At 41.6% G+C, this 16500-nt stretch overlaps 1 protein-coding gene across 1 annotated transcript; it reads left to right on the top strand.

Moving 5' to 3' along the window:
* Positions 1–3123: 3123 nt before the first annotated feature.
* On the top strand, positions 3124–4032 carry LOC125498627 (uncharacterized). The gene has a single exon (XM_048646868.1). It carries the CDS (start codon positions 3124–3126, stop codon positions 4030–4032), a length of 909 nt encoding a protein of 302 aa, XP_048502825.1.
* Positions 4033–16500: the final 12468 nt, after the last annotated feature.

Below are 16500 nucleotides of genomic sequence, written 5' to 3'. Positions count from 1 at the left end.
AATTATAATTAGTATTTAATAAATGACTTTCAAAACCAATCTGTTACAATATATATATGTAGATATGTACACATATGTACATATATGTATACATATCTACATATATATACATATCTACATATATATAGGGGAAAGATCACATGAGAATGCTCCTTATATCAGAAATGAGAATGAATCTCAACCACACGATTGGATTAGAGTTACAACACTTGTTCATTAGAGTTATACACCTCTAAAAAATTTTGAGCCAAAAAAATAGTAATTCTATGGCAACATATGTAGGGGTATTTCACATGAGAATGCTCCTCACATGACAAATGAGAATGAATCTCAACCACACGATTGGATTAGAGTTACAACACTTGGTTATTAGAGTTATACCCACCTAAAAAATTTTTAGCCCAAAAAAAAGATTTTTTTTTCTAATATTCTTTTTTTGGAGTTATATCACTTTTTCATTGGAGTTAAATCACTTATTCATAAGAGTTATAGCGCGTAAAATTCATTCTCATTCCTCATGTAAGTATACATTACATATGAACTCACTTCTATATCTCTATACTATAAGGGAAGAGGGGAGCAATGGTGTCCCCATTAGAAATCATATTCAGATATTATTTTAAAGTTGAATGTATGTGTGATGAAAAATTAGTGATCCCATTCCAAAAAAGAGTATTGCATTGTTAGTAAATACTCCCTTCGGTCTTTATTAGTTTACCCCTATTCCTTTTTGAGACGTCCCTTATTAGTTTACCCCTTTCTTTTGTTTCTATTTTTGAAATGGGACTCACAACATTATTTTTCCTAAAACTCTTTACAAGGGGTAAACTAATAAAGACCGGAGGGAGTATTCAATAAACAATATTAGAATAACATATTCTGCATGGTTGATATTATACAAATGACAAGGATACAAACATGGGATCATAAACCATAAATGTGCAACACCTTTATTATTGTTAAGTCAGTTTTTAATTATTTTGAATACAAAATCATAAAATTTAAATCACGATTTTGTATTTTTGATTTTAGCTGCAATTGATCATTTTATTGAAATTTGAAAATCATAGTTTCTAATAAGACTGAGGAGAACTTCTGCATTATTCTCAATTATATATTTAATATTTTTCAAATATGTGTAAAAAGGAAAAACTAAAACCAATTGTCAAACATATTGTTCTCTTTAAAATAAAACGATAGTACTACATACCTTCGTCCATATATTTTTTTTTTAAAAAAAGTACTATTAAATCATTATGGTTGTGTTATTGTTGTTGGGCCCTCAATTCTCGTGCACTTTGGCGGGCTTGGTCTTTATTTTGAATTTACAAAGGGGGCGTGGCAGTTGGATGAAGAAAGGGTATGACCAAGTCAGAGGACGTTGCACAGGCGTCATTTTGGCAGTTGAGAGATATTTGGGATTGCGCTGACGTGGCCCCCATATTGCGGAACGACTAAAAGGCAGCTGAAGAATATTTCTTTAGGAATATATATATACACTTTGTAATCAGATGTAACCCTAATTAATTATTCCTCTATCATCTCTCCCATCTTCTCTCTGGAACTACACGCATATCCCTCTTCTCTCTAAATATTCTAAGTCTCATAACCATTGTAATCAGCTACTCTTGTAACATTGACATCAGCGTCATACTAGTGGATTGGTGATCAAGAGCATCACCCGCGGTTTTTCCCTTTTGGGTTTTCCGCGTCAACAATTCCTTGTTATTTCTATTGCTTTACTTGTTTTACGTCGTTTATTTCATTTATAATGTCGATTGCTATAAGTATGATGATCTAGTTGTTGGCACCTAATCCTTTTAAGTACTTGGTACAAAATCGGCATAAACAATTTGGCGTCCACCGTGGGGCCATAACAAGATCTTTATACATCTATTGGCAATCACATCTTTTCGTTTTATTTCTCCGTACTCTTCCATCTTTTCGTGTTTTCAATTGTAGGACAATGGGTTACCACCCAGGAGGTTATTGACGAGCTCAATCGCGTCAAGGCAGAGATGACGGCGTTGAAGGAAAGCTATGTCGCGTCGTGCATGGAAATCCAGAGCCTGAAGTCCGCCAAGAAGACTTCAAAGAGGCCTAAGCCTTGCAATATCGGTGGCGTCTCCAGGATGCCAGATCTGGATGGCGACGAGTTCGAGACTCCGGTGAATCGTGCTGATCCCGAAGATGCTGATGATACGAAAAAGGAAGACGCCGGCGGTGGTGAAAATGACGGCGCTGATCCTCCAAAGGAGCCCGTCCAAGGCCGTCTTGATGATCCTATCCAGCAGCGTCTTCAGCAATTAGAAGACATGATCGCTCGCATCCCTGGCGTCCCCAGACCCATGGAAAAAGCTACCCCTAACAGTTATGCTGATTCTCCTTCTGCAGATCCCATTGCGCTGATCGAGGTGCCCAAGCGGTTCTCTGTCCCGTCCATGAAGCTATATGACGGCACCGCAGATCCCAACGACCATGTCGCTCAATACAAGCAAAGGATGATCACCATTTCAATCCCAAAGAATATGCGGGAAGCATGCATGTGCAAAGGATTTGGTTCAACACTGACCGGGCCAGCTTTGCAGTGGTTCATTAATCTCAATAATGCGACTATCTCTTCTTTTGCTCAATTAGTTAACGCTTTTAATATGCAGTTCGCTAGTAGTCGCAAAATGGAAAAACAAGCTAGCGACTTACATAGGATTGTACAAAAATCTGACGAGTCTCTTAAAGAATTTGTGAACAGGTTTAACAGGGAAAAGGTGTCCATCCCAAATTGCGATGCTCGGACGGCCATCGAAGCGTTCAGACGCGGCTTAGATGAGGAATCAGAGCTCTACAAGGAGCTGACCAAATATCCTTGTCCGACGTTCGAAGATGCTCAAGCCACGGCATTGGCCCAAATCAGGCTGGAGGAAGACATGCAGTCCAGAAAGGCTTATGCCAATGCTGACAGCCGGAAGGTAGCGTCCAACAAGCAAGCGTCATAGCGTCAAAAGCCTTATGAGCGCCCGCAACAGGTCCATAGCGTCCGTCATGTCGGGTCGGCCAGCGACTGGAAAAATGATCCTGGCCTCCCCAGTCCCCCCCAAGCTAAGCGAATATGGTTTCAACGTCACCATGGGAGGTATCATTAATACTTTACACTCTTTAGGTTCTGCTGTTAAATGGCCTTTCAGGAACGAAAAGCAGACGGCCCATCTTGACAAATCCAAATGGTGCGAATTTCATGGAGACCATGGGCATCATACTGATGAATGCGTCGCCTTGAGGCGAGAGGTGTCCCACCTGCTGAAGCAAGGATATCTTAAAGACCTGCTGACGGAGAAAGGAAAGCAGACGGTGTCAAAAAATGACGACCGACGTCAACCGCCGTCATCACCACCACATGTCAAGGTAATTAACGTTATTAGCGGTGGTTCAGATATTTGTGGACTAACATACTCTGCAGCTAAACGGCATGCGCGAGATGGTACAAATCAAGACGTCGTCCCGAAGGAGCTCCGTCACCCCCGTGACGCTGAGTTGGAGGCCATGCCAATTACTTTCGACGACGCTGATCTTGGCGACGACAGGGACATACATCACGACGGTCTGGTAATATCTCTAACTGTCAGTAATTGCTTGCTTAAACGTGTGTTAGTGGACAATGGCAGTTCAGCAAACGTCCTGATGAGAGGCGCTCTAGAAGACATGGGAATCGAAGAGCGTGACGTCGTTCGAAAATCCACTGTCCTTGTCGGATTCAGTGGAGAGTCCAAGCATACTATGGGAGAAGTGACCCTGCCCACCTTCGCCAAGGGAGTTAATATGCCAACTAAATTTTATGTCATTGACTGCCCTTCTTCTTATAATGTGATTTTAGGCAGGCCATGGATCCATAGCATGAAGGCTGTCCCCTCATCGTTCCAATATATCTTTGAAGTTCCCCACAAAACAAAATGGGGGGTGCAAGAGATCAAAGGGGACAGACGGATTGCCAGAGAATGTTACAAGATGTCTCTCAAGCCAAGGAAGTCGGAAGCATAGCAATTAGAGATGCAAACGTTGGGAGAGCAAGACTTCGACGAGCAACAAGTGGATGAGGTCATCTTAGAGCCCAGCAAACCAGACCAGACAGTCAAAATAGGAGCTGCATTATCTCCCGACGTCCGTCAACATGTAATAGATTTTTTAAAAGCTAATGCTGACTGTTTTGCATGGTCCCATGAAGACGTCACAGGAATAGATCCCGACGTGATCACACACAGACTCAACGTCGACCCCAATCATAAACCGGTCAAACAGAAGAGACGTAAATTCGCTCCCAAGCGAAATCAAATCATCAACGACGAAGTCCAAAAGCTGATTGACACCGGCAAGGTAAGGGAGGTAAAATATCCTGATTGGTTAGCTAACGTCGTCGTTGTAGGTAAGAAAAATGGGAAGTGGAGAGTCTGCATAGACTTTACCGATCTCAACAAAGCATGTCCTAAGGACTCGTTCCCATTACCACACATTGACGCCCTTGTGGACGCCACGGCTGGACATGAGCTGCTGTCATTCATGGACGCTTTCTCAGGATACAATCAAATACTCATGCATCCCGAAGATCAAGAGAAGACGTCATTCATCACCGATCGTGGCATTTATTGTTACAAGGTTATGCCGTTCAGACTAAAGAATGCTGGCGCAACCTATCAACGCCTGGTCAACGCTATGTTCAAAGACCAGCTAGGGGACACCATGGAGGTCTACATAGATGACATGCTGGTCAAATCCAAAAATTCACATGACCACGTGTCACACCTACGCATGAAACTTAATCCCAGAAAGTGTTCTTTTGGAGTGTCTGCAGGTAAATTCTTGGGGTACATTGTTACGAAGCGGGGCATCGAGGCCAGCCCAGATCAAATCAAGGCTATCCTCAACATCCAATCGCCGCGAAATGTGAAAGAAGTACAAAAGTTAACAGGACGTGTAGCTGCGTTGAATCGCTTCATCTCAAAGTCTTCGGATAAATGCCGATTGTTCTATGATGTCTTAAAGAAAAATAAAGGATTTAACTGGACGCTAGAGCATGAGCAGGCCCTCCAAGATCTCAAGCAGTACCTCATGACGCCACCGCTGTTGTCAAAGCCAGTAGCCGACGAGCCATTGCAGCTATATGTCGCCGTCAGCGAATCATCGGTAAGTGCCGTCTTGGCTAGGGAGGGGCAAGACGGGAAATTGCCGGTATACTACGTAAGTAAGTCATTGGTCGACGCCGAAACCAGGTATTCTTCTTTAGAAAAGCTCGTCCTAGCAATAGTGACGACGTCCAAAAAACTAAAACATTATTTTGAAGCACATTCTATCTATGTCAAAACTAACTATCCTGTCAAGTGTATTTTAAGACATCCAGAACTGACAGGAAGAATGAGCATGTGGGCAATAACATTAAGCAGTTACGACATCACATATCAACCTCGAACGGCAATAAAGTCGCAAGCATTAGCGGATTTTGTGGCTGACTTTAGCCCTACACTAGAAGCGATACCCCAGACAGAGGTAAGTATGCTTGAAGTTAATGTAACTAACAATAAATGGATCTTGCATGTAGACGGGTCTTCCAACTTTCGGGGCGCCGGTTTAGGCGTATTGCTAGTGTCGCCACAAGGGGACATCATAGCCCAAGCTATCAGTTGCGACTTCAAAGCCACCAACAACGAGGCAGAGTACGAGGCACAGTTAGCAGGATTAACGTTGGCTAAAGACTTGAATGCTACTGAAGTAGAAGCATACAGTGATTCGATTCAGCCAGATAAAAGGGGAATTTGCCGCCAAAGACTCCAAAATGACGGCGTATCTGGACGCTGTCCAATCAAAGGTAAAATCTTTTGCGAGGTTTGACATTTTTCAGATTCCCAGGGACCAAAACACACAAGCAGATGCATTGGCAAACATTGGATCAGCCATGAGGAAGTCAGGGTTCAAAAGCATACCTATAGTGCATCTGTCGCCGCTCCACACCACAACCGATGATGTTAGTCACATTGTGACGGACGTCAATGACATCGACGTCAGTAACGCCACGACTGCATCAACAAGTTGGCAGACCCCATTCATTCAGTATCTTAAGGACGGTACCCTCCCCGAAGATAGGCTACAAGCCAGAAAGGTACGTTTCAGGGCCTCAATGTATGTTTTACTTGACGGAATACTTTTTCGAAAGTCCGTTGCAGGGCCATACTTGAGATGCCTCGACGGCGACGAATGCCAACAAGTGTTGCAAGAAATGCATGACGGATGTTGCGGCAACTACTCAGGAGGACGTAGCTTGTCCAACAGGACCTTGCGCATGGGGTACTATTGGCCGACATTGCGTCAGGACGCCGTCGTATATGCCAAGAGATGTGACGCCTGCCAGCGACATGCCGCCATGTCACACAAACCTGCTGAAAAGCTGCATCCTACGATAACCCCTTGGCCCTTCATGAGGCGGGGAATGGACATCGTCGGAAAACTTCCCCAAGCGCCAGGGCAGAAAGTCTTCATGTTAGCCTTAACAGACTATTTCTCCAAGTGGATTGAGGCAGACTCATTTACCCAGGTACGCGATAAAGAGGTTATTACTTTTATATGGCGTAACATCATATGCAGGTTCGGCGTTCCTTCCGAAATCATTTGCGACAATGGCTCCCAATTCATTAGTACACCCACAAGAAACTTCTTGGTTAAGTGGAACATACAACTCAGCACCGCGACGCCCAGGTATCCACAGACCAATGGTCAAGCTGAGTCCAGCAATAAATCAATCATCAAAGTCATCAAGAGGCGTCTCAGAGCTGCCAAAGGAAAGTGGGCGGAGGATTACTCCGAGGACGGCGACGGGTCAAACCCCTTTCTCCCTAGTATACGGGTGTGAAGCTGTCCTCCCTCCCGAAGTGCACATCCCAACATCACGCTATGGGCTATTGACGCCAAAGAGGAATGACGAGGAGCTGAGTCACGACATTGTCACTAGTGAGGAATTAAGGGAAGTAGCGCTTGTCCGTATGGCGTCCCAGCAGCAGATAGTAGCCAGAAGCTTCAACAAGAACGTCAAAGCTAAAACTTTCAATGTGGGAGATTGGGTTTTAAGAGAAGTCTTTCAAAACACCAAAGAGGTTAATGCAGGCAAGTTAGCACCAGCGTGGGAAGGTCCGTATAGAATCCAGAAAGTAGTTGGCAATGGCGCATATCGAATATGTGCTCAAGACGGCAAGCCTGTTCCCAGAAGTTGGAATGCCGTCCACCTTAAGCGTTACCATTTTTGAATAAGAACGTCGTTGTAAAGTAAACAAATACAATAGGTAACGTCGTACTTAAATTGTCATAAATATGTTATGCTTGACAAGTATAACTTCTTTTTACTAACATCGGTACTTGAGTTGTATTAATAACAGTGTAGGTGCGTTTATCATACAAATAAAAGTCGCGACATCAGACGTCGCTGTCATCAGTTACAAACTCTCTATGGCTACACTCTGACGACACAGGGGCAACATACATCTTACAAAATGAACACCCTGCCCCGTAAGATAAGCCTCATCAAATTCTACGTTTACAAAGACAAAAGGCCAGGGTATTTAGTTGGAAGTGGTGAATCACCCTTCATTGCAACCAAAACATCTCTTGGTCCACATTACAAAGGTACCTTACAACGCCACACATACATACATACATATTTGTGTTCATAAAACAAACGAAAACACCATTCATGACAGACGTGCATAATGGGGGAAAATACGAAATTATAACACAACACAACATTGTCACGCATTGATATTTAGTTAAATGCGAATGTTAAACACACATGTCAATACCATAAAAACACACTAAGACAAAGATAAAAGTTTTGCAACAAACCACACCAAAAGTACCAAAGTTACGGTGACATGGCACCCAAAAGCATCTATTACAAACACTAACTACTCATTACAGGTGACGCAACACCTTGCAGAAATCAGAAGAAGTCAAGCAGCGCCGTCGGTGTCGGCATTGACGCCAGAGTCAGCCGTTGCCATGACGTCAGCACTGTTCTCACCTTCAGGCATTAAGTCTTCTGGCGTCCCAAACACCTCCAGAAACTGCTGAATGTCCGCTTCAAGGGTCCATTTTGACGTCTGACCTTCTAAGAACTGCTTCATCAACCTGGCCTTGGTCATCCAAGTGTATCGGCTAGCAGCGTCCATCAGCTCTTCGCGGAGGCTGGCAATTGTGGCGTCCGTCTCCTCCTTCATCGACGTCAGGCTGGCCACATGGCTGGCGTTTTGACCCTTCTCCTTAGTCAGTTCCCCGGACAATTCCGTTATCTTATTTTCTGCCGCCGTCAAAGCTGTTGAAGACCTGTCCAACTTCTCACGGAGTGTCTTGCACTTCTTCTCCAAGGTGATGGCAGCAGAATGTAGGGCCAAAGAATTTTGGGTAGCCTACATGAATGGTCGACGTCAGTAAGTACATTTTAAAACATTTAAATAACATAACATATGTTAGTCGGCTTACATGTAGTTGCAGGGCCAATCCTTCGTTCGCCACCGTAATCAGGGGCAAACTGGCTAGGCGACGTTGAGGCGCAGGGAACGCGAGCTTCTCTGCCGACGGGAAGATTGTCGGAGCAGTAATCTCACAGAAGTTCTTGGGGAGGGAGATGGTAAAAGTCTCTCCCTCTGCGAGGGGCATCTTGGCAGGCTTAGGGGTGTCAGTTGGAGGTGCCGTCCTGGCAACCTTGGGAGCACCCATAGATGACGGCGTCGCTGCAGAAGCACTTGCAGCTTGTTTCCTCTTCCTAGCCCGTTCTAACATTTCTGCTTCAGAGAGGCCGACAGTCGGGGTCTTGGATCTCGTAGACATGGTGTTCTCTGGGAGACGCTTAGTGCCGTCAGTTTCAAGAAATAAGGGAAAGTGACGGAGACAATGCAAAAAGATACGTTACTTGACGCCATGGATGGACTGGTCTTGGCGGTGTGCTCTTCTGTAGACTGGGGCAATACGTCTCCTTCTGACGACGTCAACTCAAATTTGTTGCGAAACGTCATTTCTTTAGGCGAGTATTTCTTGAGGAGTTGGTTGATTTTGGCTTTGATGAGGTTCGAATCTTCAACAGGCAAGGGCAGAATTTCTGCAGACACAAAGGAAATTAGACGGCGTCAACAACATAGACAAGAAAGAGCATGTAAAAAGAAGTCAATTACCTTCAGAGTTCCACCCATCATGTAAGTACTCAAAGCTTTTTCCCAAAGAATCCTTGTTTGCAAAGAAGTACCTTTTCTTCCATCCTCTGTCGTTAGCCCCGGAATTTTCCACTAAAGACTATTTTCCCGGTTTTAGGAAAAAATTGTATCTAGAAACTTCTACCCTTTTAATTTCATACATGTATATGAGGTCTTCTAGGGTGAATTCTATGTTTGCATCTTGGGCTAATTTGTCAATTACATGAACTACACGCCAGACAAGTGGTATATTTGACCGGGGCTAACTTGCATGGTGGTTAGGAGTTGAGTCATGAGGGGGTTAAAGGGAAATGAGTATCCAATTTTGAAGGGGTATTCGTACAAAACTATCCAGCCGACGGGGCAGTCATCAGGACGTTGCTCTTCGTCAGGAATTCTAGTTACGGCAGATTCAGGTAGACCAAAATTTTCTATTAGGACAATTACCTCTTCCTCAGTAAATTCACTAGCAACACTCTTTCCCCCAATGACGCCTGTTTCTAAAATGACTACTTCGTCTGAATTTTCTACCATCTTTGAGGTTCTTTTTGATTTCCTAATCTTGGGAAGATTTTCTTTGGGAGCCATAAAAAAATGCGAAAAACTTTAAGAAGAGGGAGTTACATGGTTCTTGATTTGTCAAGAAGTTGAAGAAACCGCCTGGAGAAATAGCCGTTTGAGGAGAGAGTAAGTTTTTTAATGAAGAGAGAGAAACAAACTGGTAGGAAATGAGGATGTGAAAAGACAAAGTTGATGATGGGGGTTTCTTAAATAGAGAAGCGTGTGGAGATGGAGAAAGTGGGTGGTTCCCCCAACGTGATGATTGACGGTTTTCTTACACAATTGGTTCTCTGACACGCGTCAATCAGGGGCAATTGTTGGGCCCTCAATTCTCGTGCACTTTGGCGGGCTTGGTGTTTATTTTAAATTTACAAAGGGGGCGTGGCAGTTGGATGAAGAAAGGGTATGCCCAAGTCAGAGGATGTTGCACAGGCGTCATTTTGGCAGTTGAGAGATATTTGGGATTGCGCTGACGTGGCCCCCATATTGCGGAACGACTAAAAGACAGCTGAAGAATATTTCTTTAGGAATATATATATATACACTTTGTAATCAGATGTAACCCTAATTAATTATTCCTCTATCATCTCTCCCATCTTCTCTCTGGAACTACACGCATATCCCTCTTCTCTCTAAATATTCTAAGTCTCATAACCATTGTAATCAGATACTCTTGTAACATTGACATCAGCGTCATACAAGTGGATTGGTGATCAAGAGCATCACCCGCGGTTTTTCCCTTTTGGGTTTTCCGCGTCAACAATTCCTTGTTATTTCTATTGCTTTACTTGTTTTACGTCGTTTATTTCATTTATAATGTCGATTGCTATAAGTATGATGATCTAGTTGTTGACACCTAATCCTTTTAAGTACTTGGTACAAAATCGGCATAAACAATTGTAAAAATTAATTGTGGTTAATGGCTTTACCTTTTAAATAGGAGAAACTAGAAAGAGTGTGCAAGTGGGTAATGTATTACTTTTATAGCGGAGGGAATGTGGTTATGTGATTGTAAAAATTAATGGGTCCATATAGTGGGAAAACTAGGTGATAGCATAATATATTCGTTTTTTAAAATGAAATAAAGTAGAAATGAGAAGCATTTTATGGAATATTATTAAACAAAAATTGGGAAGAACTTTATGGAATGGAGTAAAAAGCACTAGTGAATCATTATAGTTTCTTACTAATTAAATAGTTATCGGTCACAATAATACATGATTTTATGCATAAATTTATTGAAGACTAAAAATTATACCATACAATGTATATCTTGATGACAATTGCAATATTAGATAAATAGATTGTATATTATATGAATTATGAAAATAATGCAAATAATATTGATGGTATGATTTTATCCTACATCTTTTAATAGTATCTACAAGAAGTTATATATGATTACACTACCAAAAATGGGTAAATAGAACTGTCGAAATAGGCCTTATAGAACGCCTCAATACAGATCTCTAGTTAAGCGCTTTATAAAGAATATAGAACGGATAATAGAGGCGCTTTGTAAGACCAAGCATAGTGGGCTCCTCCGCTCCTCTTCTAGGAGCGTTTTCTGTTCTGGTGAAATATACGTGGTAATTGTGAAGAAAAAGATAGGAATATGAAACATCTGTCTTTCATAACTGTTTTTTCCCCTACTATAGAAAATGGTTATTTAAGATAACCGCTCTCTATTTCTCGTTTTTTCAAAAAAAGAATTACAAAAATATGTGGCGGCTCTCACGGTTCCTTTATTAGATTGGGTTTCCTGCCTCTAGTGTATTATATTGATCAACGCCCTGCAAAATTCATATATCCATACATGCTATCATAAACCAATTAATATATTGAATCGATCACAAATAAGTTGATTCATTCAGATAGTATTTTAAACAAATACTAAAAAAATCTCAAGAATCTTTCTAATGTTAAATAGGATATGTAAAAATAGATAATACCATTGAGCTACAATTAATCTACTGCAAAAAGACCAATATTATCACCGTCATGCGCTTGGTGATATCCGATAACATATGAGATCCACCTATTGCTGAGCTCGTCAATCATTTGTTGAGAATATATAGGAGGAACTCTATATAAATATTGCAAAAAATGGAAAACAGAAGTTACTATACACTTAACATCATGTCAAAGCTGAAACAACACAAAAAACGTACAAGCAAATAAATCCTAACATGAGTAAACCAAAAACGAGTAAAGTAGAGCCACATATTGCAGAAACTACTGATCTAGTATTACAAGATCGTTCAACAAAAGAGAGCTCAGCCATACTAATATAGTATGATCTCATCGATAAAAGACATAAAGGTGAAGGAGAAAAGGAGGCTAAACTTTCTTAATACCATGAAGAAAGAGGTCTTGCCTACAAAAATCGATTTAGTTCAAAGAACATTGTAGATCTGCATATAAAAGCAACAATACCTGGATGGAATTTACCTATACATGATCACAAGAAGAATTGAAATTCAAGCATTAATTTTTCATTCAAATTGTGATTTAAGACATCAGCATGATCTCTTTAGAATATGAATACACATACATACCACCAACAATTAGCTTGTCTTTCAAAGCTGTCAACACCATGAATATCCTTAGGAGCTAGACTCCTGGATTGCATCAATAAGAAATTGTCAGCATATGAACCCCTAGGCCTCAAAAAACACTAGGAAATACCAAATTCTAGTAACATCCCCTAGAAGAGAGGACCAGCATATCTCACCCTTCACCATACCCTAAGCTGATTAATCATATTACCGATTGGTTGCTGCTGACTCCACGACATCAGAATCATCTATATCATCGATATAATGCCAAAATTTCTAGATAAATCCATTAGCATGTGATAGGCGTGTCGCGCACCTAACAAAAGTAATTTCCTAACTAACCTCCTAACTATGTAGCAGGACAAATCAGGGTCGAATCCACAGAGACAAACAGTATCAAACACTAGGTATTCTGACTCAATCTGACTAAACAAGTGACAAACAATAATGAAAAGGATGTTGAACTAAAACTAATGCTAAACTATGACAATTACTAGAAACACACAGGATATAATCAATTAATTAAAACATCTAGAATTAAGCATCACCACTAGCATGACCAATACATGAATAATTTTCATCCCAATAAACATAATCAAGGATTCAAGAGGAGTAATGCACCCTATAACTACCAAAGATCTCTCCCGAGTACCAATGGCTACTCTAAACAAGCAATCAAACCTATTCCCATGGAATCATGCAAGAAAGAGACATTAAGCATAGCATTAAATTCCTAGCAATCCTATCTACTTATTACCATAGAGATATTCATACCATTAATTGAATCAACAAAACCATCTTGATTCAATTCCCATTGGAAACAAGATATACGGAGTCAAATCAAAATCATCTATCCCTAGTATGATAATGAAGCATAAGAACAATTCAATCAAACAAGAACAATTGATCACATAAACTTGGGATTAATGGAGAATTCATGTATTAATCATTGCTAGGGTTTAACTTAACCCTAGATTAATGACTACTCACACATAATTGAAATAAAAAACAAATAATAAACAAATTAAAGACATAATAATAATGAAAGGAAGGAAGAGATTAAGAAAACTTATTCTTTACTTGAAGAAATCAAAGCGTAGTAATCAATGTTCAACAATGGAGTACTCTAAAGCTCTCTAAAAAGTAGTAAAATGTATTCTCTAATAAAAAGGCGTAGTTTTAACTCTAAAGAAAATAGTATTTATATGTCTGAAATCCGGCGCAACACGCGCTCAAAACAGCCAAAAGATCGTCCGCCCACCGGTCCGGGCGATTTCGCCGAGGCGGTCGTCAGTCTGATGCTTCTTCGTCGCGCCTGACCGGGCGCCTTTCAGCAGCATTTCGTGAATTATTCTTCGCCTCGCCCGACCGCCCGGGCGGATTTCGTCCGGTCGGGCCCGCAGTAAGTTCCTGGCTGCTTAATCTTCTGAAATGCTAAGTAATTCGCCCGACCGACCCGGCGGATTTGCCCGGTCGGGCGCGGAGCAAATTTCTTGGAACTTTCAGCTTCGATTTCTGGCTAAGAAACTCGCCCGACCACCGGGGAGATGTCGCCCGGTCGGGCGGTTACCATTTTTAGCCAAGTGAGATTTTTGCACGTCCCGACTTCTTGTCTCATGTAGGATATGAAAGATTAGGAAATGCACCAAAATATGGTTATTCCTATAAAAATCAATCTGAAAACACAAACACACTACAAGACACACATTAGTACTAAAAAGGGCTCCGAAGAGCGCAATTGATACCAATAATTCATGGGGAAAGGGGGTAAAATTCTATATAAAATAGACACATCAAACTCCCCCAAGCTAGACTTTTGCTTGTCCCTAAGCAAAACCTGTCTGAAAATCAAAGTTCAAGCATCAATAGTGTTTCACCCCATCATAAAATTTTTGAAATGACTAAGATCGAATCCAAACACACCACAAGTCATAATCGGTAAAGGTTCGAACAAAAATACCAATCAGGGATAAGAATCAAGATGAGGGCCACTAAATATCGCTGCAAATCAATGAGAAGGACTCACAAGGGGACTCCCACTCATTTGTAAAGCACTCTCCAAGCAGTTAAAATGACTGCTTCTTTCCATCCCCAGTACCCGTCCTACTCTCACTCTGTGTTTTGAAGGGTGATATATGGCGCTCAATTGCTCCACTTCACCAAGTTAGTCCATAGGCTTGTATCATCTCTCCACATCAGGTAGTTATACACTGCAAACAAATCATATGACTCAATTAAGGTTGTAATGGGGCTTAAGGGGTAGGTGTGGCAAATATTTGGGAATGTGGTGCTTAAGGTAGTGAAGTATTACTACAATTTTGAACGAAACATCCCACACCATATAAATTGCAACACAACATAACCCATTTTTTTTCATTTCATCTCCTTATCTTTCCATAAACCCAAGAATGACTTCCAATATGACATAATTCACAAATGAGATCTCTCTCTTAGAATTTTTTTTTTTCAATTTGATTTTCATATTTTGCTCTTGGAAATCTTACTTGTCTGTTTTTAGGAGTTCTCTACTTTAGCTACTAGCTAATGAGGATAGAGAAGAATTTCTTTTGCACATGTAATCAATCATATTTGTTCTCTTCTTCAATTTTTCATTCATACCAACAACCAATTTCATAATCCACAAGTTATCAACCAAAAATTCCTAAATACTTCACTCCAATGGTAAAGAGACTATTTTTGGAAAAATGAGGAGCTCATAATGTGTTGTCAAAAGAAACAGGCTCAGCTAGAGTGGTTAACTAGGGGAAATGAATGCAGGAAGGTTATTTGGTCTTTTTGGTGCAATTCCTACGAGTCATAATCATTTTTGTTCAGGCATTGTATAACTAATGCATCAATGGAGAGAAAACACAAGTTCTAGCATCCCTCATGAAGTGGGCATACACACAAGAAAAGCATAATGTTAAGGCACAGAAGCTCACAGTTAAGCCTAAACATGCTTACAGGACATATAGAGTGCCACAATCTTGATTCTTATCATAGATCTAAGTACAGTTATGCCATGCCGTGGTGATCAATCATTGTTTCGTGTCCATCAACAATCCAAAGTCAAAACAACATTATGATAGTATGGGGCACAGGGAAACAGCTATTCAACCTTGACTTTGATTTTGATTTTTTTTCCAGTAGGTTTCACACATCACACACAATGAAAACAAAAACAAACTAAAAGAAAAAAAAGAAAGAAAAGGAAAAAAACACACAAAACACACAAAAGAAAATCTATGCTAAACTGAACTACGAAAGCTGTAAACTACCTAAGGAGTGATAGAAGATACCATATGTAGAGTGGGAATCCTCCCCCAAGTTGAACTTGGCAATGTCCTCATTGCAGCAAGGAGAAGGAAAGGAACACGGCCTTCAGTCGGCCATAGAATCATGATCACCATCAGCGGTCTCATCAGCACCCTGAGTACCGGTGCCGACGCCACTCCCTCCAGCACCGCCATAGGCGGGGTTCCATGTATACCAACTGGGGTGGGGACTAGCCGGAGCGATCGTACCAAGCCTGCAATAATCATCTTAGATAGGAAACATAGCAAGGCGCTGGTCATCGTAGATGGTGTCTACGCGGCGCTCTAGGCGCTCAAGAGCTTGAGTGTTGGCAGTCATATGCAGTTCCATACGCTGCAGAACACTTATCATCCCCTCAAAGTCAGCAGTAGGGGGAGGGGGTTGGGTAGAGGAGGAGGGCATGGAAGAAGAGGAGGGGAGGAAGGGGGCGGGCTCTCTCCTACGGTATACGTGTGGAGGCTCAGGAACGGGACCAGTCTCAGGAGGGTTTGCCGCATCTCCAACAGGGAGGAGATAGGTAGGTGGAGCGGCATTCCCTGAATGGGCATCCTCTATAAGCGGCTGGGCTATGTTGGGGTTGGGAAGGAGTATAGATTGCCGAGTGGCAATCATCCACCTATAATGCCGACCACTAGGGACAATGTACCGGGCGCATAGGAAGTGGTCAAGGTCAAGGTAAGAAGTCCCCGGAACAACATTGGCTCGGTTCTCAACATAGCCAAAATGACACGCTATACGGGTGACTAAACCCCCAATAACAATAGGGACAGAGTAGCGGACACCGTCGTCCTCCTCAAAGGTGGGGTAAGTCGCAGAAATTTTATGCAAATGATGCATAAAGGCATATGCAA

This window comes from Beta vulgaris, chromosome 6 (assembly GCF_026745355.1).
Source record: "Beta vulgaris subsp. vulgaris cultivar EL10 chromosome 6, EL10.2, whole genome shotgun sequence".
NCBI lineage: Eukaryota > Viridiplantae > Streptophyta > Magnoliopsida > Caryophyllales > Amaranthaceae > Beta > Beta vulgaris.
This window is presented reverse-complemented; position numbering and strand designations above follow the sequence as displayed.